Source organism: Gasterosteus aculeatus, chromosome 18, assembly GCF_964276395.1.
Source record: "Gasterosteus aculeatus chromosome 18, fGasAcu3.hap1.1, whole genome shotgun sequence".
In the NCBI taxonomy this organism is placed as follows: Eukaryota; Metazoa; Chordata; class Actinopteri; order Perciformes; family Gasterosteidae; genus Gasterosteus; species Gasterosteus aculeatus.
The window spans coordinates 14,360,836-14,384,158 of record NC_135706.1 but is presented as its reverse complement, the minus strand read 5'-3'; the positions used below and the strand labels follow the sequence as shown (position 1 = coordinate 14,384,158).

The 23,323-nt window shown below is 47.4% G+C and overlaps 3 protein-coding genes across 5 annotated transcripts; 2 read left to right on the top strand and 1 right to left on the bottom strand.

The window, feature by feature from the left end:
* Nucleotides 1-9: 9 nt before the first annotated feature.
* Nucleotides 10-4,670, top strand: fkbp1b (FKBP prolyl isomerase 1B). Of its 2 annotated transcripts, XM_040160048.2 has the most exons (4): nt 10-369; nt 769-816; nt 3,596-3,708; nt 3,902-4,670. In XM_040160048.2, exons 1-4 carry the CDS (start codon nt 333-335, stop codon nt 4,028-4,030), a joined length of 327 nt encoding a protein of 108 aa, XP_040015982.1. In that variant the 5' UTR covers nt 10-332; the 3' UTR covers nt 4,031-4,670. The 2 variants fall into 2 exon arrangements, with proteins under 2 accessions (XP_040015982.1, XP_040015983.1); XM_040160049.2 differs by lacking the exon at nt 769-816 and having other exon boundaries at nt 41-369.
* Nucleotides 4,671-4,984: 314 nt separating this feature from the next.
* mmut (methylmalonyl CoA mutase) lies at nt 4,985-15,355 on the top strand. Of its 2 annotated transcripts, none has more exons than XM_040160040.2 (13): nt 4,985-5,093; nt 6,310-6,736; nt 7,160-7,527; nt 7,629-7,786; nt 9,679-9,850; nt 9,929-10,177; nt 10,311-10,422; nt 11,161-11,276; nt 12,059-12,174; nt 12,592-12,723; nt 12,809-12,956; nt 13,735-13,902; nt 14,407-15,355. In XM_040160040.2, exons 2-13 carry the CDS (start codon nt 6,346-6,348, stop codon nt 14,533-14,535), a joined length of 2,259 nt encoding a protein of 752 aa, XP_040015974.1. In that variant the 5' UTR covers nt 4,985-5,093; nt 6,310-6,345; the 3' UTR covers nt 14,536-15,355. The 2 variants fall into 2 exon arrangements, with proteins under 2 accessions (XP_040015974.1, XP_040015975.1); XM_040160041.2 differs by having other exon boundaries at nt 5,017-5,162.
* Nucleotides 14,852-22,462, bottom strand: opn8b (opsin 8, group member b). The gene is made up of 4 exons (XM_040160045.2): nt 22,048-22,462; nt 18,587-18,880; nt 17,688-18,016; nt 14,852-17,604 (listed from the first exon to the last, which is right to left on the bottom strand). Exons 1-4 carry the CDS (start codon nt 22,115-22,117, stop codon nt 17,266-17,268), a joined length of 1,032 nt encoding a protein of 343 aa, XP_040015979.2. The 5' UTR covers nt 22,118-22,462; the 3' UTR covers nt 14,852-17,265.
* Between the last annotated feature and the right edge of the window lie 861 nt (nt 22,463-23,323).

The window sequence follows — 23,323 nt, the reverse complement described above, 5'->3', positions numbered from 1 at the left end:
AAACTGCGACAGCCACTTTCCTTCAGCGTTCTGTCCGCCAGGGGTCGCTGCGTGTGACGTAACAGTTTGACGCAAGGCCGAAATCGACGTCCGGAGCGCAGTCGAAGTCGATCTCGACAGGAAATATCTTCGACCGCCTCCCCCTTCCCTCCTCCCCCCTCCTCCCCTCCCTCCCACAGCCCGCAGCGACGAGTCGGCAGCGGTCGGTGAATACATGGTCCTACACCCATCACACCACCCGGACTGCACCACCCGGACTGCAGCCGCTTTTATATTTCGATCGTCAAGGCTGTATGTTTGCGAGCTAATTGTCGAAGCACCGCAGCACCACCATGGGCGTGGACGTCGAGACAATATCCCCCGGTGATGGTGAGTTGGTTTACCCGGTTGCGGGGGCTCGGATGCGGGGGGCTGTTGGTGGCTCGGCGAGTTCCCCGGAATGTAGTTCAAACCTTTTCGAATATTAACACAGTTTACTTGAAATATCAAGTTTAATCTTACGCTATTTTGTTCTGATGGGTATCAGGTAACGGTACTGTTGTAGCTATTATGGGGGCGGGGGTCTCTCTCCAGAGCTGGAGGTTACACAGGTTAACTGAAACTGCGAGTTTCCTCTTGCACATGACATGAACTGTAATTTGTGAGGCTTTATTTCTAAGGGTCGTGCACGTGGACGAGAGTAACGTGCACGTCTCCTCGCGCGGAGCCGCTCATAATGAGCTGCAGCAGACGCGCAGTCACACTCCTCCTCTGTCTCTCTCTCAACAGGAAGAACATTCCCAAAGAAGGGCCAGGCGTGTGTGGTTCATTACATCGGTAACTGACCCGCTCTTTGCTCCTTCCTAACCTCGCACCCTTTTATTCCCTTTCTCCTGTTGTTGTTGTTATTGTTTTTTAAGCGTACCTTGAACGCAGCACGGCTCAGTGTGCAGTCTGTGAGGCGTGTGTTCACAGACAGGGTACACATTTTTGAGGTGGGGCAGCTGAGACGTTTGGGTGAAAAGAAAGAATTGGGTTATCCCGGTGCCCCGGGGGGTGGATTTGTGGGGGGGATTGTCGTCCCAGACAACTAGGCCAGACAGATAGTAAACAAAAGCCAGTTCACAGTCATCAGTCTGTCTGCATATCTGTTATTACACGGCTATATAAGTTATTGCACACTCCCTGGCATTGTCCCTGGGGTGAAGAGGTCTTCTTTGTGTGTCGGTATTTTGCTTCAGTCATCTAAAATGAGCTCTGCACGGTTGTCATCTGTCACGATTTTGACTATTTGTCTAACAGAATTGGGTGTAATAGATGAATTTCCGCTTTGCGTTTGTGTTCATTTTCAGGGTGAACGCTGGATAATAAATGTTGCGTTTTCCTTTGGGTTTGATCTCTGCGGGGATAGAAACGAATATTGGAGCTCCGCGCCATGTGTGTCTAATGCTGATTAGCTGAAGAATGTGGTCCTGTTGGAGGAGATTAGGGTATTTGTATTATAATAAGTAGTCTGAGTAAGCGGCTCATGCTGAGGCATGTCTGCGCCTGTACGCAAGCCACGATGACCAGAGGAGCTGTTTCTTTTATTTTGTATTTCATCCATAGTTTGTAAAGCTGTCATATTTAACAGGCACAAATAAACCCCAAAACCCATTTTAAACATTTTTCTATTTTCATCAATCCCTGCAGTTTTTGCCATGTTCGTAGACTATATAAGAAGTGGATGTTGCCATGGCGACGTCGGTTTGGACTGACGTTTTAAAACCTGGATTTGGGCTTTTTGGCCGTCGCCATTTTGGCTTTGGTTGCGACCAGTGACCCGTGTTTGGACGGAGGATGAGCAACTTTGACACGCTGTGAACAGTTCTGATTGGTTTGCAACCTGTCAATCCAACGGGAGCCCACTGGATATGACGTCAGGCCTAAATGTGGACGTCATTCCTTACCATGTTTGAGCTGCAGACTTCGCCATGAAACGTGCTGAAGCAGAGACCTAATTTCTCCCGTTGTGTGTGTGTGTGTGTGAGAGACACGGGAATAGATAGAGAATGAAGACACAGGGTTGACTCGTCTTCCAAGGGAAGAGAATGTTGTGATCGAATGCCCGGGGGAAGCGCTCAATCCCAACGTTAGAAACTACTTCACTATCAGGTTCTATGATGGGACAAAGTAATCCTAAATCAGCATGAGGTTCTGCTGATTCCTGATTGGTGCAACGGTACATCCTTACGCATTGAGTTGTCTTCAGCGTTCTCTCCACGTTAAGCCTGATCCTGCCGACGCTGCAGGGGTTTGCCTAGAACACTTTTATGGTGAGGCCGTCGCTGAGGATTGTTTTCAGGCCGCCGCGTGTCGTCTGTTCTTTAAATGCTCCTTATAAAACATTCGCAGAGAGAGACGTCTCCACTGAGACGTGGGGCGACGCACACGGGTCCGTAGACAGATAGCCTTACATGCATGCCATTCCATCCCCGTTTGGGCTGATAGGAGGGGGGGTGGAGAAGGGGGGGGGGTTATCGTGTTGGCAGCCGTCCTAGACGGGGGGGTGGGAGGGGATACAGTAAAAATAACCCCACCCCTGCGAGCCACAGACCCAGTGAAACCCTCTGATGAGCAGAGAGTGTGGGAGTCGGTCTCAGGAAGGGGCGGGCCCTCAAAGAGTGATAACGGAGCACTTATGTGGTGGGGGGGGGGTGGGGAAGGGGGTGTTTTTGCCCCTGCAGCAGGTGGCCCGCGCCTCGGTTCCACTTTATGACTCAACGGTCGGACCGAGCCCGGCCCGCTGCCAACCGGCCCGCTGTGATATTAGTGGGGGGTGGGGGCTGACACAGTACAGAAACCACCGTTCTTATGACCTGATGAATTATGACAAACATAAATCAAAGGACGATCACGATGTAGAAAATGCAAAGTGGATGGAGGCTTTTTTTCATGAGCCCACTTTGACTCCTAGAAAGAAATGATGTTATTTCAGAATATTTCGTATGCAGCATAACGTGGAAACGGATCTGAGAGCCGAACACAGCAGTCAGACTTGCTAGAGATGGCGCCTTGGATTCCCTCCACGGAGAATGGCTCAGATGACTGAAGCTGGGCCAGAGCCTCGAGTTGTGTTTAATGGCCCCCTCGCTGTTATCTGAACAGTCCGGCGCCGCTCCGCCTTTGTTCCCCTTTTCTCCCCGTGGTCCAGATACAGGCGAGCAGTGGCCTAGTTAACTTTAAAAATAATCCACTAAACCAGGCCAATGCTTCCTGATTCACATTCCCTTTGTTCATTTGCGTAATTGAAGCAGACCCGAGAGCCCGATAAGAAGCCCCCGCCAGAGCAATTCCTCAGACTGGAGCCATTTTTTCCTTATTCCTTTTAATCTTAAATTGCTTCTTTCCAAATCAGCTGCTGAGGAAAAGGGCCTGCATTGATCTGGCGTCCCGCTCTGATAAAAGGCGATAATGCATTACAGTGTTGGTCATTAGCGTATTTAGCAATGAGAATGTTTAAAAATAGTCCCTTAAAAATGTGCTCTGTCTTTAATTGATCCCAGATGACCCGATCGGGTAGTTTCTGAACCCAATGAGTCACTGATTTTTCTTCATGTAATTTCCTTTTTGGCAGGTATGCTGCAGAACGGGAAGAAGTTTGACTCCTCCCGAGACAGGAACAAGCCATTTAAGTTTAAGATTGGACGCAGTGAGGTCATTAAGGGCTGGGAGGAAGGGGTAGCACAGGTAAGAGAGACTTCATCACATTAGTATGCAACATTCAACCCGTTTGATGACAGCTAGAAGGCCATGTATTCATTTATGATTTACAACGTTTTTAAAAGTTTCAACAATTTTACATGGTGTAGACTTTGCTAATTGCTTCAATGTCATAAACCACCAAACTCATCCCATTGATCCTTTTTCTCCTGTGCTTCAGATGAGCCTGGGCCAGAGGGCGAAAATCACCTGCACACCCGATATGGCCTACGGAGCGACAGGCCATCCCGGGGTCATCCCCCCGAACGCGACGCTTATATTCGATGTGGAGCTGCTGAAGCTGGAGTGACCCCGAGGTTAATTAGCAAGGCTGAAGCTTGACGAGGCTGCGTTTCTCCCACCATCCTCTTACTCTCTGTTAACTTCTACGGTCTTCTTTAGTCCGATATTTAAATGCATCTAATGTTGATTTGTTGCCATCTTGTCGTCATAGATCCGACAGAGAAAAAAAATAAGTCACCATGCAAGACTTATTTTTCCCTCACACACCGCCACTAGTTTCTGTTAGTTAGTAAGAGATGTTATTTTGTTTTTGTTACATTTCAAATTTGACATTCTTGTGGAACCACAAGGAAATCAGTCTTCTGATGCAAAGCCGTACTACATAGCAAAAATGAAAAACATATACTGCCTTACAGTTTCAACAGCAGATGAAGGGTACATTGTGTTGAATGTACTTCTGCTCTGTATCTTAACTGGGCATTATACACCACTGTCTGCATTGCCACTTTGATAAAGGTTTGACCCGCTGATTGCGCTGAATGACGTTGCTATGTGTAGTATATATTTTATATCCCTCATAAACATTTACTGCAAGTGTAACCGGTCCAATGTAACTTGATCCAATACTGTACAGAACTCTGTGAGAGCCACAGCTACTATTTCAGTTGATTGACCAACTCTTGAATAAAAATGGCATGTGTCAAGGAGTCTTGTGTCCTGTGTGTGAGTAAGTTGAGTAAGTAAGTAAGTTTGTCAGCAGGTTTGATACCTGATGCAACATCGCCTCCTAATGGCATATAAAACACACACCGTTTATTGCACTAATAATGAACTATACACTAATATACATTCTAAAAATAAATTAAGTTGATGCACAATCGTAATTAAGTTTATGCTACACAAAACAACACATTATTACAACAATAATCGAGGGTACTTATAATAGACGGAGTTGCTTCTCCCTACGTAATTTGACGAGCTTGTTTTGAATATTTACTTCCGGGGTCTGAGGTTAAAGTTCACCATTTCACCGGACCTCGCTATTGGCTAACCGGTAATGTTATGAGACTCCATTGGACAGACGCACTCACGCCTTTTCGCCCCTTTGAAAAAGCACAACAGACGACAAGGTCAGGAAATGATATTAAGTAATGTAAAACGGACTGCTATAATATAAGAGTTCACGTTGACAGCCTACGGTATGTCTTGTATTAGCGGACTTTGAGTTACGTATTGGATGCTAACAGTGCAAGCTAACATCCACGGTTGGCTAGCACAACTAACGGTTATCGCTTCACGTAACGTCACGTTACATGACGTTAAGTTAGCACTAGCTGGCACGTTTGTCTTTTTACTATTTCAAAGTCGTGCGACCTTTCTTTACCCTTTGACTTTCGTGTGATGCCAGCTAGTTCAGCTGGTCGGCAATGCTAAGCCTGCTAACGTTAGCATTACAGTAAACGTTGTGTCAAATGATGTCATTTGTTAAGTGTCAATATCACATGCACGCTGCTGTATTAATTATTCTCAATATAGATAACTGGACAGTGAGTTACTGAATGTGTTTAAAATCCCAAATGTCACCAGGCTACTGAGAACAACATAAACTTAATAGCCCGAATTATTTGTTGGATTTCTGAAATGTCGCCGAACAGCTGTTTCTTTAAGTCTAACACAACTGGTTGTCTATTCAAACTGCGCTCTGTTAACGGATTATTGTTAATCATCCGTCCGACAAAACGAAGTTTAGCAACATTAACCCACTTTTTGTTGTAACATTATCTCGTTATGTTGCAATATAATTCATCAGGCACATGAGCTGTTAACACAGAACAGGTAAAAATAGGGCTTTATTCATCGTAAACAATATCCAGAAAGAATAGAATACAAATTTGAACAACAGAATAACAATTGTTAAGTGTACAATAAACAGTACTGCCACCTAAACTTAAACGGAACGTAATAGCAATAGGAAAAGGATCCAGTAGAAAAATAGGTAAAATACAGCAACAAAGCTTAAATACAAACTATATAAGAAGTGAGGCGAACATCAGAGCCTAATGGAAATTAAAATATAAAAGGATATTGAATGTCATATTTGATTTGATATTTATAGTTCTATTGCAAAGGGATTAATGAACATAATATTGTCCATGAAATAGAAACGTAACATTGCCGGTACCATGGCACATGCTGTGGTTATTATTGTATGTGTTTGATGGTGGTGTTGGTGGATGGCTGAAGGCGCTCTGAAAGGAGCCTCCTGCTCGCTGACACACCTCCACCAAGCACCCCAGGTCAGCAGATTTCACCACCTCACGTCTGTTTGTCATTGTCTACCTTAAGTGATCCATGTGCGTCTGATTGAATCAACATTGAAGCATGCTGACTGCACAGAGGGCATGTGCAGCGATGGCTGCCCGGCGAATGGCGAGAGCCTCTGTTTTCTCAGCACACCGCTCCCTCGTGCACACGACGACGCCGCGCCGGGACCAGGTCGAGCTGCATCCCGAATGGGCCACGCTGGCTAAGAAACAGCTGAAGGGGAAGAACCCGGAAGATCTGATCTGGCACACGCCGGAGGGACTCGACATTAAGCCTGTATACACCAAAGCAGACTCCACCGACCGGCCGGATGAATTGCCGGGAGTGTTTCCCTACACTAGGGGGCCCTATCCCACCATGTACACCTACAGACCGTGGACCATCCGGCAGTACGCTGGCTTCAGCACTGTGGAGGAGAGCAACAAGTTCTATAAAGATAACATCAAAGGTAGATCTCGTTGTTGGTTTCATTTGTAGCTGAAACAACTTAATTATACAAGAATTACACTGAATAATTATAATACACATTATCATTTTGTACGGATGATGATGCATGAGGAGCTTTTACCTTCTTCAAACCCTTTCGAAAGCTTGCAAGGCGAAGCACAAATACCTGTTATTCAGATATACAGTAAATCTAAATAACAATATAAAATATTGCTACGGGTAAAACTGCTGTCTGAGTTCAGAGTTCGCTCTGTGCCAGAGGCGACCCACCACACCTCAGTTTTAGGAATGGCACAGGCCCAAAACCTTGAGCATATGGACCGATTATTTATTATCTCCACATTCCAACATGAATCCTGAGTGTCGTTCCAATCCGTTCTTCTCCCAGTCTGATCCACGCGTCTCTTTTGCTCTTATTTCCCAGCTGGTCAGCAGGGTCTCTCCGTGGCGTTCGACCTCCCGACACACCGCGGCTATGACTCGGACAACCCCCGGGTCCACGGGGACGTCGGCATGGCCGGAGTCGCCATAGACACCGTCGAAGACATGAAGATGTTGTTTGACGAAATCCCGCTGGAGAAGATGTCTGTTTCCATGACAATGAATGGAGCGGTCATCCCCGTGCTGGCGATGTTCATCGTGACCGGAGAGGAGCAGGGCGTGTCCAAAGCCAAACTCACTGGCACCATTCAAAACGATATTTTGAAGGAGTTCATGGTACGCAACACCTACATTTTCCCCCCGGAGCCTTCCATGCACGCCATCGCAGACATCTTCGCTTACACCACCAAGGTAATTTGCTTGTGCGCTGCAAACCGCTAATGCCGTGTTGTTAATATAATGGTCATCACGTTGGGACTTTAGCTGATTCCAACGACTCTCCCTGTTACCAGAACATGCCCAAGTTCAACTCCATATCCATCAGCGGCTACCATCTTCAGGAGGCTGGAGCTGATGCCATCCTGGAAGTAGCCTACACCATTGCTAACGGCCTGGAGTACTGCCGCACGGGTCTGAAAGCAGGCTTAACCATCGATGAGTTTGCCCCGAGGTACAAACTATTCATATCCCGTTAAGTGTGAACAGGTACCCTTTTGTTTTGTATATTTATAGAGCCGCAAAATTCACTTTTATAAAATATTTTACTGTAGCATCACAAAGGACTACGATATTACTGCCTATGTTCATAAAGGAAGAGCTTTAATGAAGCTCATTCATTTGTCTCCTTAATTTGTACTGCACAGGATTGTAAATTAAGAATCATTTCTATCCATCATTAAACATTTGTGTTTGAGGGAATTTAAAATCATAAATCAACTGTTGGTAAAATATTACATGTAATTTAGCTGACGCTTTTATCCAAAGGGACCAACAAGTGCATTCAACCATAAGGATACAAACCCAGAAGAACAAGAAACAAAGATAAATAAATACATTTAAACGTGTTATTGTTTTTTTTACAAAGATCAAGGGTTACGATATGAGGATAAATGATTAACAGATGGTAGGAGGGGAGTGAGGAGCGAGCTAACACTGCAGTGACACAGACGTCAGCTGTGACACCCCCGTCGTAGGTGTGACTGAGTTCTTTGCACCAGCCGCGTCAGTTTTGAAGGTGTTACTGGTTTAAATACGTGTTGCGACTTTCACTTCACACGTGCTTTTTAAGCGGGTCAGTCAATAAGTGGACCGGTTCAGGGTTCCGCTGGCGCTAACCAAAATGTTTAATGATGAAACTCCAGGTCTGCTATCCGTGACGTCGGCTTTTTATCGACCTTCCACTGACACTGTGCACGTTTGACTCATGCATAATGACCTAAAGTGCCTTTAGAGTGCTGATGAAAATGCTGCAGTACCAATCAAGCCATTTAAATAGTGGTTCGTATGAACACAAAGCGTTTCATTTTGATTTGACAAGAGGAATAAATACATTTGGGCGAGTTTAATGACACTTTTTCTGTCACTTGCCTCCTGCCTCTTCAGCATTCTTTCTGTTCTCCACTATGCATCTTTAATGTGAATATCTGGGGCTCACGCTGCCGGTTCCGCTGTAGAGGAACCTTTATTCTGCCCTTTTTTTGAACTGAGTAAGTAGAGTTGCTTTAGAAAGTGGACAGTCTTTTCGGTCGATTACACAGCTGAGTCCTTCTCCGTTCCATTTATTGTACTTCCATTATGTTCCTTTCATGTGTCCGTTGCTCAGGTAATAGCAGAGTTAATTGTGCATGCAATCCTCAGGAAAATCCCTGAAGGCCGGTCTAGCTCTGCCTTTTCCACCAAATGACTCTTCACCCTGAATCGATATAAAGACGTCCCTTTATTGTGCTTCCAACCCTGAGTGTCAGCTGATGTGGGTCAGACTCCCAGCCGGTGCTTTACCCCTTGTCTTCACACAAAGAATGAAACGTAATGATGCTTTTATGACAGACCTTGTACTTCCGCCAAGAGAAGCGCTTATCTGGTACACTTGAAGGATGCCAGTTGGAAGTATGTGTATCATCTCTCTACAAGAGGAAGGAAAATACCATCCAGTTTCTTTCCCTTATAATGGTATTTATTGTTTACTTGATGAACTTTAAAAATGTAAAAGAGCAGGTGTGGAAATTGCGACTGATTAATTCCATCTCTGCTGTGCAGCATCATTATTTTGTCCGACCACAACAGGACGTTTTGTTGAAATGCAATCTGACAATCTGTCACAGGGACATGAAAGCTGGCCTGGCTACGTAAACAGAGCAGGGAGAAGCTTGGATAACAACACACACAGAAGGAGGGAGGCTTACCTCCGTGCTCAGGAGAAATCACTCTGTATCTTTACATAGTGAAGAGTTGTTGTCGAGACATCAAGTTGTCTTTTTATTAAATTGTGATTATACAAATACCGTTTGTGCAAGATTCCTCTCATTTGAATAACTTCCCGTGTGTGTCTGTGTGTGCTGCCAGGTTGTCTTTCTTCTGGGGCATCGGGATGAATTTCTACATGGAGATTGCCAAGCTGAGGGCGGGCAGGAGGCTGTGGGCGACGCTCATCAAAGACAACTTCCAGCCCGAAAACGCCAAGTCTCTGCTCCTGCGCACGCACTGCCAGACCTCAGGCTGGTCCCTCACCGAACAGGTAAACACGAGCCCCGGCCTTTGAAAGGTCCCCAGGGGTGTCCAAGGGACCAAGCTCACCAACAGCCCCTCCCCTTAGGACCCGTACAACAACGTGGTGCGCACGGTGATCGAGGCCATGGCCGCCGTGTTCGGGGGCACGCAGTCGCTGCACACCAACTCCTTCGACGAGGCGCTGGGTCTGCCCACGGTGAAGAGCGCTCGCATCGCCAGGAACACGCAGATCATCATCCAGGAAGAGTCGGGCATCCCCAAAGTCGCCGACCCCTGGGGGGGGTCGCACATGATGGAGGCCCTCACGGATGACGTCTACGACAAAGCTTTAAAGGTCATCAGTCTGCTGTTATTTAGACCAGAGGCTAATTTATTCAAGGAATTCTTTTTATAAACTGTGTTGTCCGGTAACATTACAGAAGCAGTCCATCACGGGCCCTCTTTGACAGGCTGTGCTTTCCTTGTAGTTCATTAAAGAAATTGAGGAGGTGGGGGGCATGGCCAGAGCGGTGGCAGAGGGCCTCCCGAAGCTTCGTATCGAGGAGTGTGCCGCTCGCAGGCAGGCCCGCATCGACTCAGGTACCAGTGTATGAACATATCATGACCTCGTTGGCCCAAAGCCCCTCGTTGCTTCATCGTTGCTTATCCTCTGCCTCCAGTGCTTCATGCTTGGAATGTCAAAGTGTTCAGTTTTGACAAACGGAAGCGTGCAACTCCTTCTTTTTGAAATACTCCCATCTATATTCAGATCATTGTCTTAACCCGTCTTTTCTTGTTAGTCCTTAGTTTTGATTCTTGGGTTGGGGTCCTGGTCACGTTGACATATATTTACATAGATATGTGTTTCTATCTATCAATATATATGCATGCATATATTCATGCATGCATGCATGCATAGAGGACAGTTGCATGCGGGGAGGTATGGCCTTCTGTGTTCCTGTGGGATCAGAATCCGGTCACCTGACAACAGAAGTGTCTGAACCCCCCCCCCTTCCTCCCTCCCCATAATTTCCCTCAGGCCTGCGCTCATTGGCATTCAAATGCCGTTCTTCGTGTCACTCCCGATGCACGTCTCCGCTGCTGTTGTCATTCATTTTTAGTTTCCCCACATTGGCGGAAGAACATGACATTTCACCGTTTGGGATATTTGGAGATTATAGAGAATTAAATGTCTACTTTCTTATATCTTTTCAACACGTAAATGTTTCGATTTAGTAAATTTGCCATTAGAATACAGAGCATCTGCGTTTGAGGGTGTAAAGACATAAATCCCTGAAATGGATCTTCACGAATGCGCCTGATCCCACTTTTGTTCAGGGTCGGAGGTCATCGTTGGGGTGAACAAGTACCGCCTGGGAAAGGAGGAGAGCGTGGAGGTGCTGGCTATAGATAACACTGCTGTGCGTGAGAAACAGATTGAAAAACTGAAAAAGGTCAGTGCCCTTTGGGAATGCGATAAACGAATGGTATCGCGGTTGTTTGCCGCGCCCCCCGCACACACAAAGGCCACACTGTAATGTGTTTCTGTGACTTGAGCCCGTCTACAAGTGCACATGCGCAGCTTCTGCCCTTGTTACAGCAGCACAGAATGCTTCTGTTCCTCAGAGCATTTATACAGTTATTCATCTCACCAAAACTATTCTGCCATGAATATTGTGGCTCACCGTTTTCATTTTTGAATGAATAAAACAACAAACACTTTGCTTACTATGTTCATATATATTATTCACGATGGGATGTTTTGTATTGTATTAACGTAGCAATGCATGACCTCATAGGCAAAAACATTTGGCCTTCTTTAAAAGTCTTCTTCTAGACTAGTGGAACGAAAACATCTGAAGTGCAATTTTATCATGCTTCTTTCTGTAGAAATTGACCAAAAGTTAGGTAGTCCTTGATCTGCACATTGAAGCGTGACACTGATTATTATTATTTTTTTTCGCCCTCTTCATCTTGAGGTCTTCCCTTAAGATCGTTTGAGTGAAATAACTTCTGTAACAAACATGAATAACTACAATGGTCTCAACTCTACGCCGGCATTCTATCGCATTCGTGATGGAAAGTTTGAATTATCTGAAAGTGCCAAAACATTTGCAGTCCACCACCTCCTGTGGGAACACTTTTCTACCAGACCTGCACACACGTGCAGCTCGGATCCTTAAGTGATGACGACCGCATTCCGTTCAGTCTTTTGCCTCCTTGCTCTCCGCTGCAGGTGAGAGCTAGTCGCAACCCGGAGGCAGCAAACAAGTGCCTGGCAGCCATAGAGGCGTGTGCGCGCACCGGGGAGGGCAACCTCCTGGCGCTGGCCGTGGAGGCAGCGCGAGCCAGGTACGGATGCATGCGCACGATGCCGTTTATTCACCCCCCAAGATCTCTAGTTCCTCGACCTCAGTGAGTCGACACTTCTTTTGCAGCTAGCGGAACACTCAAAAATACCATTTCTATTCACGGTATAGGAAAAGAGCCATTGATCTACATACAAACAGTAGTTTTTTTTATATATATATTTTTTTGTATATATACATACATACACACAGTGTACACACAAGGCCCACCCACGTGTGGATAAAGCGGCTCACACACACTGATACTGATGAGTCCATTCCAGGAAAAGAAAGCTGTGACAAGGAGCCCACATGATGAGACACGGCTTAACACGGATTAGAATCACGAGTCTCCCAGTCTGCATTACACGGAGTTGTGCACCAATCCAAAAAAACGTATCGTTGTCGTTTATAAACGCAGATGTTCGGTCGGTGAAATCACCGACGCCATGAAGAAGGTGTTTGGTGAGCACAAGGCCAGCACCCGGATGGTGAGCGGCGCTTATCGCAGCGAATACGGCGAGCGCGACGAGATCTCCGTGACCCTCAACAGGTGGGAGAATCCACCCAAACGGCATCTCCGCCTCCGGTATCCGCGGACTGGTTGATTGCATTTCTCATTTCCCCCCCTTTCACAGAGTCGCAGACTTTAAGAAGCACGAGGGCAGGAACCCTCGACTGCTGGTGGCGAAGATGGGGCAGGATGGTCACGACAGGGGGGCCAAAGTCATCGCCACAGGGTTCGCCGACCTGGGCTTTGACGTAGACATCGGACCGCTGTTTCAGGTCAGTGTGACCCAGTTAAATAAAGGAAGACGTGCATTTAGGCTTAATTATATCAGTCGTTGAGATGTAATCGTGAAATGTGAATCAATGCAGCGATAGTGTAGCAGGTAAGGAATAGATGTACGGGGGGGAAATATCGCTTTGGTTCACTTGGATCAGCGTGGATATCTTAGTGGTTATTTAGCTGTTCTCCTTACAGTGTTCTTCATACACCTCTTTGTATTTTAGAACACATCTGCAAACTCACAGGTCTCTTTAATGCTTAAGGGCCCTAATATGAGGAATACAATTCCCCACTTTCACTTCTTTCCCAGTCTGCTCCATCGAAATAACCCTTTCTTCATTATACGTTTTCGTTTATAGTTTATTTTGTTAATTTTTGAACTACATCTAATTGAAAAGACCAGAGCATTCTGAGTGAAAAGCGGCTCAACCCTTTCTGTCAGCTTACTCCCCAGGCAGAGCAGCCGAATATTGGCATTCAGACTTGTCTGCCACAAGTCCAGCTAATAGCGTCAGGTCGTTGCCCTTTGAAACGACGCACTGCAGATGCAGATGCACAGCCGGCTGTATGATTAGAGCTCAAGAGTCCAATCAGCCTCAGATTGTGCTGCTGGCCTTCTACTGATTGGATCAATGTCATGAGAATTGAACTCCAGACTGAGGTGCATCTTTTTAGCCTGCAGTTCTAAAGCTCACGTAAGTAGCTTAGCCATGATGCGTTTTCTGATGGTGGTGCTTGTCTCTGTCATTCCACGTGGGGCTCCCGGGTGAGCAGACGCCGCTGGAGGTGGCCCAGCAGGCGGTCGATGCAGACGTGCACTGCGTCGGGGTCAGCACGCTCGCCGCCGGGCACAAGACGCTGGTCCCCGAGCTCCTCAAGGAGCTGCGGAAGCTCAACAGGCCGGATATCCTGGTCATCTGCGGCGGCGTCATCCCCCCACAGGTAAGTTCTGACTTCCGCGGTTACGGTGAGGGTACTTGCATGCAGTTCCTTTTCCCCTGAAAGGCGGCGATGGGGTCGGGGAAGCTAACATTGGCGTCCTTCAAAGTCAATAAAAGCATAACATTTTCCCCAGAGCGTGCAAAGCATTTTCTTTCAATAATGAAAGACCACCCGGAGGCTTTTTGTTTCATCTCAAAATCAGCCCTGGGCTGTTTGTCAGTTTGTTTCCAACATGCCACACGGTGAGCGCTCTGTGTGCAACGCAACGCGCCTCCACCGCCCGGAAACGACCAATTATATTTGGCATTAAACATTGTTTGGAAAGCACGCAAGGGAGCAGCCATGTGGAAAGCCAATTTCTGGCGATAATCGGTTGCACTCTAACAGATGTCCTTGCATCACATGCTCTGTGCACCCAGTGCTCATGGCTCCCTGTTGTCATAGGGGCCGTGCATGTCCGTCTCCCCCTGCGTGAACGTCTAATCTGCTGCTCCCCGTATGCAGGACTATGAGTTCCTGTACCAGAGCGGCGTGAGCGCCATCTTCGGCCCAGGAACCCGGATCCCACAAGCTGCCGTGGAAGTGATAGAAAGCATCGAGAAGAGCCTGGAAAACATCCGGCAGGCCATGTGAACTCCCGCCACGAGGACCAGTCGTGTTGTATCAACAACGAAGACGCGAGTGGAAGCTCACACGAAATCTGTGTATCCGAGAAAAAAAAAAACAACAACGACAGAGAAACGTGATTTGCCATCGTGAAAATGCTGAATGTGCAGCCTTCAAAGCCGTTGTAGTAACATTGCCTGTGAAGACGTGTGATTTAAATAACTAATCATGTCCTCACCTCAATTTGCCCTTTTTTATTCTTAAAAGAAAAAGAAGCTAGGATCACAAACACAGTGTTGAGATATCCCGTCACACACCCCCTCACATAAATGATGACTCAGTGTGTAACTCTCCGCTTTATTGATAGCATAGAAATGCAAGAATACAATTTGACAGAAATGAGACTTTATTAACAATCTAACAACAACACATTTAATTACAATAGCTTTCACTAAACAAAGGTACCGCAGCGCCGTGTGTGAGAAACATCGGCTCGGGATGGGAGCTATGAAACCTGCTTAGAACATAATGCTTTCATTGTGAAACGCGTGCGTCGGTTTGAATTCCACGTTCGCCGCGTGTTATCAGTGCCGAGGGGCTGGAGTGGATTGGTACAAATGCATGTTATTACCTGTGGGTTTATTTTTATGGAAATGTTCTTCATGCAGTTTACCGGGACACTTCACTCAGAGGTAAAACCAGAGGACAGTGATTGCAAATTGCAAAGCAGATTTTTCTATGTGTGACTTTGAATCAGGCTCAACGCTCTTTGGTTGAAGTGAGCTTTGGAGATGTGCGTAAGGATCATGTGCACCTTTCGATATAAAGTGGGAGAATTCAATGTCAACATGGCCTATTTTATTCTAAGCTGCATTTCATATTTTTCACACTGGACAAAAAGGTTCTGCACATGTACATTTACACATTGAAATTCTGGACACGGCTGAGTCGGATTTGTATGCTCACTGAGCCATAATGACTTCCTTTGAGACCCGCGCGACGGCCTTCTTGGAATAGAGAAAAGAGACTTAAATGTCAGATCTCCCTTTGCTATGAAGGCAATTGCACAGCGCCACTGTTTCATGTATTTTTCCGTACTGGGACGTGTGATTGAGCGCAAACTCTCACCGTGAATTAATTATCCGCAATTTGATTGTATTCAGTCAGCGTTTATTCCCAAACGTGTCCGATGGATTGCACACGCAGATGTGCCCAAGGTTCACAAGCTCTACATTCACAATTATTTGACGTGACTCGACTCGAAGTCACACGAAGCCAAAAGGAAGCTACGCTGCGAAACGTTTAGTCAGCTGAGCTCATTGAAAGGAGGTGAGTTCATGAGGAGACGTAAACATTCCCTGAGTAAAGCAAGACGAGAACAGGTCTCACGGGGGGGGAGGGGGGGCACGGTGAGGTGAAATGATTATCTCCCCAGAAACCCTTTAAATGAGTTGCTCTTGTTCTGCAGCAGTGACTTCAGTCAGTGACTTCAGAGTGTTTTGCATTTGCAGAAGACTAAATGTACCAACGAGCGGGACCTGCACCATCGTGGCTCGAGGTAGCGTTTAGTGCCTTTAGACTCTCATTGGGAGACGTCCTGTCATCCTGAGCGGCAGCACGACGTCTCGTCCACTTGAATCAAACCCGATGTTCTTCTGAGGAGCGCGAGATGTGAAGAAAGCCCCCGGGAGGCCGGAGGGACCCGAAAACGCTATTTGAAACAGTCACACGTGAACTCTGCAGCTGAACTCGAAAATCAAATACTATGTTCAGAGCTTTGGGGAGAGGGACTGAAATGATTTATTGTTGTGTGATTAACACAGAGTCACAGCTCCTGCGCTAAGCTTAGCTTAGCACAAAGGCGGGAAACCGCTATGAGGAGTCTCCTGAAATCTAAAGGATCAATTTCATTTCAAGCCGTTGTCTCCATTAGTTACTTTAACAAAAGAAAATTAGAAGAACATATAACTATAGCATGTGTGCGTTACCTTGTTTGTTTTTTCTACACAAAAACTAAACCTTTAAAACTCGTTTTTGGAGCTCGAGCTAAGAAAGCAGTGTTAATACGGTCGGCCGTCCTGAATGGGACACCGAATGAACAATTCCCCAAATACATTTGTACAAAAGAAGCCATAAGAGCTTTTGGGTGACGTCCTGCAGTCCGGTGGCTCTACGTGACAATTTAGGATATAAATACAATTTTATGGTTTTGGACCAAATTTGGTTGCAACAAAACAAATTCACATCCCTTATCCAACAAACACAGCAGGAGAAACCAACACATTGATTAAACGGGGTAAACACGGTCAATATCTGTTATTTCTGTAAACATTCTCTGAGGCAGACTTGAAAATCGGTTAATGTTCTGAAAGAGATTTTTTAATTCCTGTTTTCGTGTCTGTCACCGATCGAACCCGCAGATTTAAAGTAAACACCTCTTGTTGTCGTATTCTGCCGTTGAACCTTTGGCTTGTTTTGTCTGAAAAAAACGATTCTTTCAACTCCTTTCGCTTCATTCAGACCTCGCTGTTACTCTGCGGCCTTTTATTCGAGGGTCAAGGAGCTTTCAGCCACTTAGAAGCACAGTTAATATTTAGCCTAATTGGTGGATCTTTCCCTGCGTTGTGCAAACATGTCCTCCCATTCATGCACACATACGAGGCCAGAATCAACCCGCTTGTTTGAGTAGAGTAGTAGAACACACCTGTTAGAACCGGACAAAATACAGAACCTGCAACATTTGTGAAATAAAGTCTCTCAGTCGGAGATCCTGCACACCGTGATCTCCTGCAGAGCGGACATCGCTGGCCCGTTGGATTTACCGGTGTTGCTGACGGCGGCGTCGTTGACGCTGTTGGAGACGCTGCACAGGGTGGAGCCCAGGCGCCGCCACAGCTGCTTCACCTCCCTCCTGAAGCTCTGGCTGAAGATGTAGTAGATCAGCGGATTGTACACGGTGGAGCTCTTTGCGAACATGCACGGCAGGAGACTGACTTCGGGCGGGATGCTGCCGCTGTCGTGGAAAATGGACCACAGGCTCACGACGGCGTACGGCGACCAGCAGACCACGAAGCCTAAGCTTATGAGCACGGCGATCTGCAGGAGAACAAGAGCAGGGGGGGGGTCAGACGGGAGAGTGGAAAGCGACGTGATGGCAGGCGAGAAGACGAGTGACCCACCGCCAACAGCCTGCGATGGCGCCGGACGACGTTGGGCAGGCGGTTGCTGTTGTTGTTTGACTTCCTGTAGGTGAAGTAAAGCTTGAAGGCGATGCCGAAGTAGCAGCCCGCGATGATGACGCAAGGCAGGACGAGGTTGAGGGAGAACATGGAGACCACGAAGGAGAAGCCCTCGTGTTTCATCTGCCCCCAGGCGAGCGAGCAGGACAGGCCGTAGGGCTCCGGGCCGTAGCGGCCCCAACCCAAGAAGGGGAACGCGGCCCAGGCCAGCGCGTACAGCCAGGTGCACGCGCACAGCAGCTTCACCTTCCTCCAGCTGATCTTCTCGTCTGCCGAGAGAAGGGGAACGTTGTTACAGCATGTGGTGCGTGCTGTAACATCACATGACCACGAGACAAACACGAAAAGCCACAAATCCACAAAGGCCGATAATAAAATAATACAACTTAAACACTGAAAGTCTCACTATTTAGATTCTACTCGACTTGATTAAAACATCCCTAATGTTTTGGTTGATTTGTGCACGTGGGATGAGAGCCGGCACGCGCTCTCCAACCGGAGTGATGCTGAAACAACACACGGTAACCGGGGGCGACAGCCGCGCGCGTCCACTTCTCCGTAAACCAGGAGCGCCGCGCAATGTCGCCCGCAACATTCGGCTGCGGTAAAACAGCACGATGCGCGGCTGTGGTTGTTTGTGTTTTTTCTTTCATCCGCCGCCACTCCTGTCAAACCAGTCGGGTTCGTTCATCGTTGGTATTTTTATTCAAAAGCTCTGATGGAAAACTGGACTATTGTTAGCTCATATATGGCCACAGTAACATCCCCCCCTTTGCATTGTGTGTGTGTGTGTGTGTGGGGGGGGGGCAGGTTGGTTCCCCCGGCCTTGAGCTACTCACTGGGGGACTGCAGATTGAGGGACACGATGAAGCGCACTATGGCCAAGCCGGTCAGGCTCATGATGCTGGCGAGGCCGAAGAAGAAGCCCGCCACGGCGTAATAGACGCAGGTGGCGTCCCCCCCGAGCCAGCGGTGCCTCCAGGCGGAGGCGACGGCCAGCGGGTACATGGTGACGGCCGCCCCCAGGTCCGTCACCGCCAGGTTCACGCTCAGCAGCTCCGGCGGCTTCATCCTCGACGACCTCTTGACCGCCATGACGAGGACCAGCAGGTTTCCCACGATGGAGAAAACAGCTGAGAAAGACAGGGGGGGGGGGGGACCAATCAGGAGCGATTCAAAAGTGAAATTTCATACTTGGCGACAGGAAATACGGTCGATCTCATTTCCAGAGTAAGAGCGGCCGGACGGACTCATTTTCTGCCACTAAAACAAACACGTGTGGTTTGATCCATGACTTCCCGGAGCATCATGCGTGTAGATCCTCGCCAGAACATGGCAACGCCGGCTCCTTCGTCTCGGACTCAGTTGTGCTTTTTAAGTTCAAGCTAAAGGCGACGTAATGTTTTGCCCGTGGTTGTTCAGCGCTTACGCTCTGCGAAGGGGACCAGCGTGAGACGGAGAACACGTCCTCCCGGGGGGGGGGGGCTCTGCGCTCACTCTCTGGTGCCTGTGGCTTTTGAGGTGAACCGATTCCGCTTCTGGTTTTGACAGCTGATGAATAATTTCTCAGCACGCTGAACTCTCGCACTCCGGTTGACAGCAGCCTTGTCAATGTTCTCTTCCGATAGAGATTCACTCCGAGAGCGCAGAAGCGGCTGTTCGCATAATTATCACCACTTATTTGGTTCAGAAATAAATGTGATGATAAAGCCGGGAGACCTCATTCTGCAATCCCAGGAACGGACCCATTCGGCTCTCCGGGGCCTTTGCTCCTCGGACGGACTCCAAACCTGAAGCACAATGAGCAGTGACCCATCTGATTCCAGCTCGCCGATAATCACCTTTATGAAAGCGCAGCGGAGCCGATTGCTCTCAGCGCGCCGCAACGACACAAAAGAGAATCAATGCGGAGGATTTGAAGGAAATTGGCTTTCAGACACTTAGAAACACTCTGAGGAGGATTAAAAAGCAGACGGTCATGTAGAGACATTCTGCATCTGTGGCTGCCACCTAAAGGTGAACGCTGCTCTCACCTTCTGAAGATCCGACCTTTACTGGGGTCAGGAAGCCGGGTTTCCTCTTCCCCTTTTGCTTTAGCAGAGAGCGGATGGCTAAACACACACAGACACACACACACACACACACACGAGGAAGCACATTGACCTTATTTGACAGCATGAGCCAGACCAACCACACACACACACACACACAGCAGTGTTACGGACATTCACTAATACGGAGCATAATAAAAAATGAAAAATGAAAAGAGATTCGGATTCTTCAAAATAATACTAAAAGGCCTCAATAATGGTGCAAGGGGGGTGAGGAGGGGGAGCCGTGGGGGAGGCTGAAGAACGGGGGCTTCCAGACGCATGGATGTTGTGGACACAACAGTAACAAACTAAATGTCCTCATAAATACTCATCATCCAACTATAAAGCACGGAATGTTTTCCTCTGAAGTACCAGCACACAGTAATTAGTACGGTTGAGCTGCAGACGCTTTAAGTACTTTGAGGGCTTTTTGGAAGTTATTTAGGGTACAATGAGTTCAAAGCAATTGATGTGATGTTTTCTCTTTCTCAGAGCCCAATAGCATGACCATGTTAGGAGGGCCGTGTGCATCCACGTCACGTGCACGGCCTTGCTGTCTCAAAAGATACTCATGCACATTTGTACAACGCATTGTTCCAACCAATATCCAAAGGATCCCTCGGGACTCCTGGACCCTAAATCTATTAAATCCCAAGTAGCCTGTGGCCGGAGGCAGCAGAGACCTTTCGTCCTGGGCTGGTACGGAGCGGGAGATGTTGTTTTATAATATGAGACCCAGGGGATTGTAGGGACAAAAGACATGGGGGGTCAGGAAGGGTCCGGGTGTTGTCTTCTTCCCTTCGGCCTAAATGCTGTAGCTGCTTCTTTTCTTTTTCGGTGACGGCCTGGATTTAAATTTAAACTTTTAGCCTTACTCTGCAGTGTGGTTAAGAATTCCATAAATAATCAAATGAAAACCAACTTCAACCTGCAGCGTGTCTCCCTGCAAAACACCACACGCACCGTTCTTCAGCTTCTTCAAAGCCGCCCAGAGGCCCGGTGGCCTGAATCACAGCCGCCAGGTTACCTTCTGATTCTCTAATCCGACGCTGCTGGGAGAAGTGTGTGTTACATGCTTAATAGTATAATCAGGTTATGCACGCCTCATAAGAAGTAATCGTCACCACTGCGTCATTTACACAGCAGAGACTGTATCATTGGAACAGAATCTATTTTTTTACTTTTATTGCTCAATTTGTTCTTATTATCCTTCATATGCTCCATTTGGCTGTTACCATATTGCACTAAAAAGAACACAGAAATAAAGGTGACAGGGCGCACTTAGAGCGCAGCTCTTATGTTACACAATAATCTGTATGTTGATGCTGTTCAATCGGTTGAGTCAGATTTATTTCAAGGTCAAAACGACGAGGACAGAGAGCCCATCGGGTGGATGAGGAGGGACTGAGTGGGGCTGACGTGCAGACGTCAAAGGAATCCAACTCCTTTATTCCGTTATGGTGAACCAATCAGTCTCATTGTGTGACGGGTTTTAATTGTCCATTATGCGTCAGTTTTCTGTTTGCTTCTCTAATAGAAACACAGCCACCCGTTATCCATTATTCGACACATTCACTGCCTCATAATACAGACAGACAGGCTGCAGTTTCTGTGGGTGTCACATTCCCATCGCTGCGTACACCTGCTGCTCCATCTAATTGGCTCCGTGGGACGAGAGACCCCCCGTGGAGGGAGGACACGAGCAGGAATCACCACGGGTTGAGGCTTTGCTGCCAGATGTTTGAAGTGTAAATCAATGCGACACACATGTTCAAATATCTCACAGCAAACACCTGTGAATGAGCACATGAGACAAACAGCCACTGGATCAATGTGTCTCCTTTACAGTCCACATGACTCCACGTTTCCATCACAGCACGATGTGCACGATGTGTTGTATGAGAGTAAATGTGTCTCCTTTACGCATTTGTCTTTTGGAGGACATTCCTCTCAGGAGTCATAACCTTCAGCAGGGACAATCTTAATTGAGTCCTGAAATAGAAAGGTTTTCATGGTGGGGATGGATTTACATTCTCGCTTTGAAAACAGGTGTTTTCCTGAAAGTTTTCTGAAGGGGGAGAAACAGTCTAGGGGAGAAAACCGGGAGACTCCCCTCAAAGACACGATTACCATGGAAACATATCACTATTTGTCCCACAACTGAGCTAAAACACGGCAGCTTGTTTCCTCCAGCTTTTCAAACTCACCCACAAACAGCAGGTAGCAGCCTGCGCCGACGTCCACCGCTGGAGACAACGTGGACGCGTAGATGTCCATCAGCGACACGGGGTCAGACTGGGCAGCAGGCAGTCAAGTATCCGTCTTCATGGGATGGAGAAAAAGTCCAAATGGGCCGCTGCTGATGCGTCAGGTCCATGTGTCCGCGCGCAGCCTATAGGGGCGCAGCGGCGCGAGACGCGCAGAGCGCGCAGCGGCGCGCGCCGGCCCCCCCGCGGAGCGGCGGGTGCGTAAAGACGGAGCGACTTTGACTCACTCAAAGCGAGGGAGAGAGAGAGAGAGAGAGAGAGAGAGACACACTTTAAACCAGGGTTAGACCCGTGCATCCATCACGACGTTTAAAACATTTAAAAAGTGAGCCAGCTAAAAATGCTATATTAGCTCCACCCACCTATGGGAGCCCCTCCCCTTCAGCCCCCCACCACTAAACCAGGCTCCACAAGTTCTCCTGCAGGGCCTTCTACTTGAAAGGGTTTACCCGAGATGATGAAGTCAACCCGAATATAAGACTAATGTCACATTATCTCATCTAATCAGCTGATTTTTTGGGTGGTTAATTTGTGCTAACCGGTTGCTTTCTAGAAACAAAACTTTGCACTTTTTGGTCACTTTTCTGCATTTGCAGGATGAGGATTATTTAAAATAAACAACACAAACAGCAACTACTCACCAGCAGCGGCTGTGGAGGCCGTAAGCACGACGAATACAAATGGGAATAAAACCCCTTGTGTTGCCCTTAGTATTTGTGACACCATCACTGCGGCCATGTTTGGTGCCTCTTGTCTTCAATGAGATATCTTCACTCAGTCAAGCAGGACTGAAGTTTCTGGCACGTTGACATCTTAATTTAGTCGGCTCACCAAAGTCACTTTAATATGAAGCAGCACGTCGCATCAAGAGTCACAGCTCTTAGGAGTATTTTTCTACGTGGATGAACTGCCCCCATTGAGGATCGCAGCATGAGCCGCAGTTATGAAACAAATTCATTTTTCACTGTGGTCGTCTTTTATTGGAAATCAACAGCCTTTTGATAGAAACAGAAGCGGAGCAGAAAAGAGGTCTTTATCCGACAAATGTCTGAAAAAAAAGTGTTTTTATCTTGGAGATTGATCCAGTTTTTTTCACCCAGCTTGGGACTCGCTGTGGACACCTGCGATAGGAAATGGCCGACACGGCGGTCGGACGTCGGGGGGACAGGATTGTCAGCAGGACAAGACGCAGGTGTCTTATTTCACCACTTTGTCG

Bases quoted from the DNA above. Each gene is read 5' to 3' on its own strand.
- fkbp1b (XM_040160048.2), top strand. From the start codon at position 333: ATGGGCGTGGACGTCGAGACAATATCCCCCGGTGATG. The intron at 817-3,595 runs GTAACTGACCCG...CCTTTTTGGCAG, and splicing joins GTGTGTGGTTCATTACATCG to GTATGCTGCAGAACGGGAAG. The intron at 3,709-3,901 runs GTAAGAGAGACT...CCTGTGCTTCAG, and splicing joins GGGAGGAAGGGGTAGCACAG to ATGAGCCTGGGCCAGAGGGC.
- mmut (XM_040160040.2), top strand. From the start codon at position 6,346: ATGCTGACTGCACAGAGGGCATGTGCAGCGATGGCTGCCCGGCGAATG. The intron at 7,787-9,678 runs GTACAAACTATT...GTGTGCTGCCAG, and splicing joins ATCGATGAGTTTGCCCCGAG to GTTGTCTTTCTTCTGGGGCA. The intron at 10,423-11,160 runs GTACCAGTGTAT...ACTTTTGTTCAG, and splicing joins GCAGGCCCGCATCGACTCAG to GGTCGGAGGTCATCGTTGGG.
- opn8b (XM_040160045.2), bottom strand. From the start codon at position 22,117: ATGGACATCTACGCGTCCACGTTGTCTCCAGCGGTGGACGTCGGCGCA. The intron at 18,881-22,047 runs GTGAGTTTGAAA...TGTCTTTCTCAG, and splicing joins CTGCTACCTGCTGTTTGTGG to CTGTTTTCTCCATCGTGGGA. The intron at 18,017-18,586 runs GTGAGTAGCTCA...TTCTCTCGGCAG, and splicing joins CCTCAATCTGCAGTCCCCCA to ACGAGAAGATCAGCTGGAGG.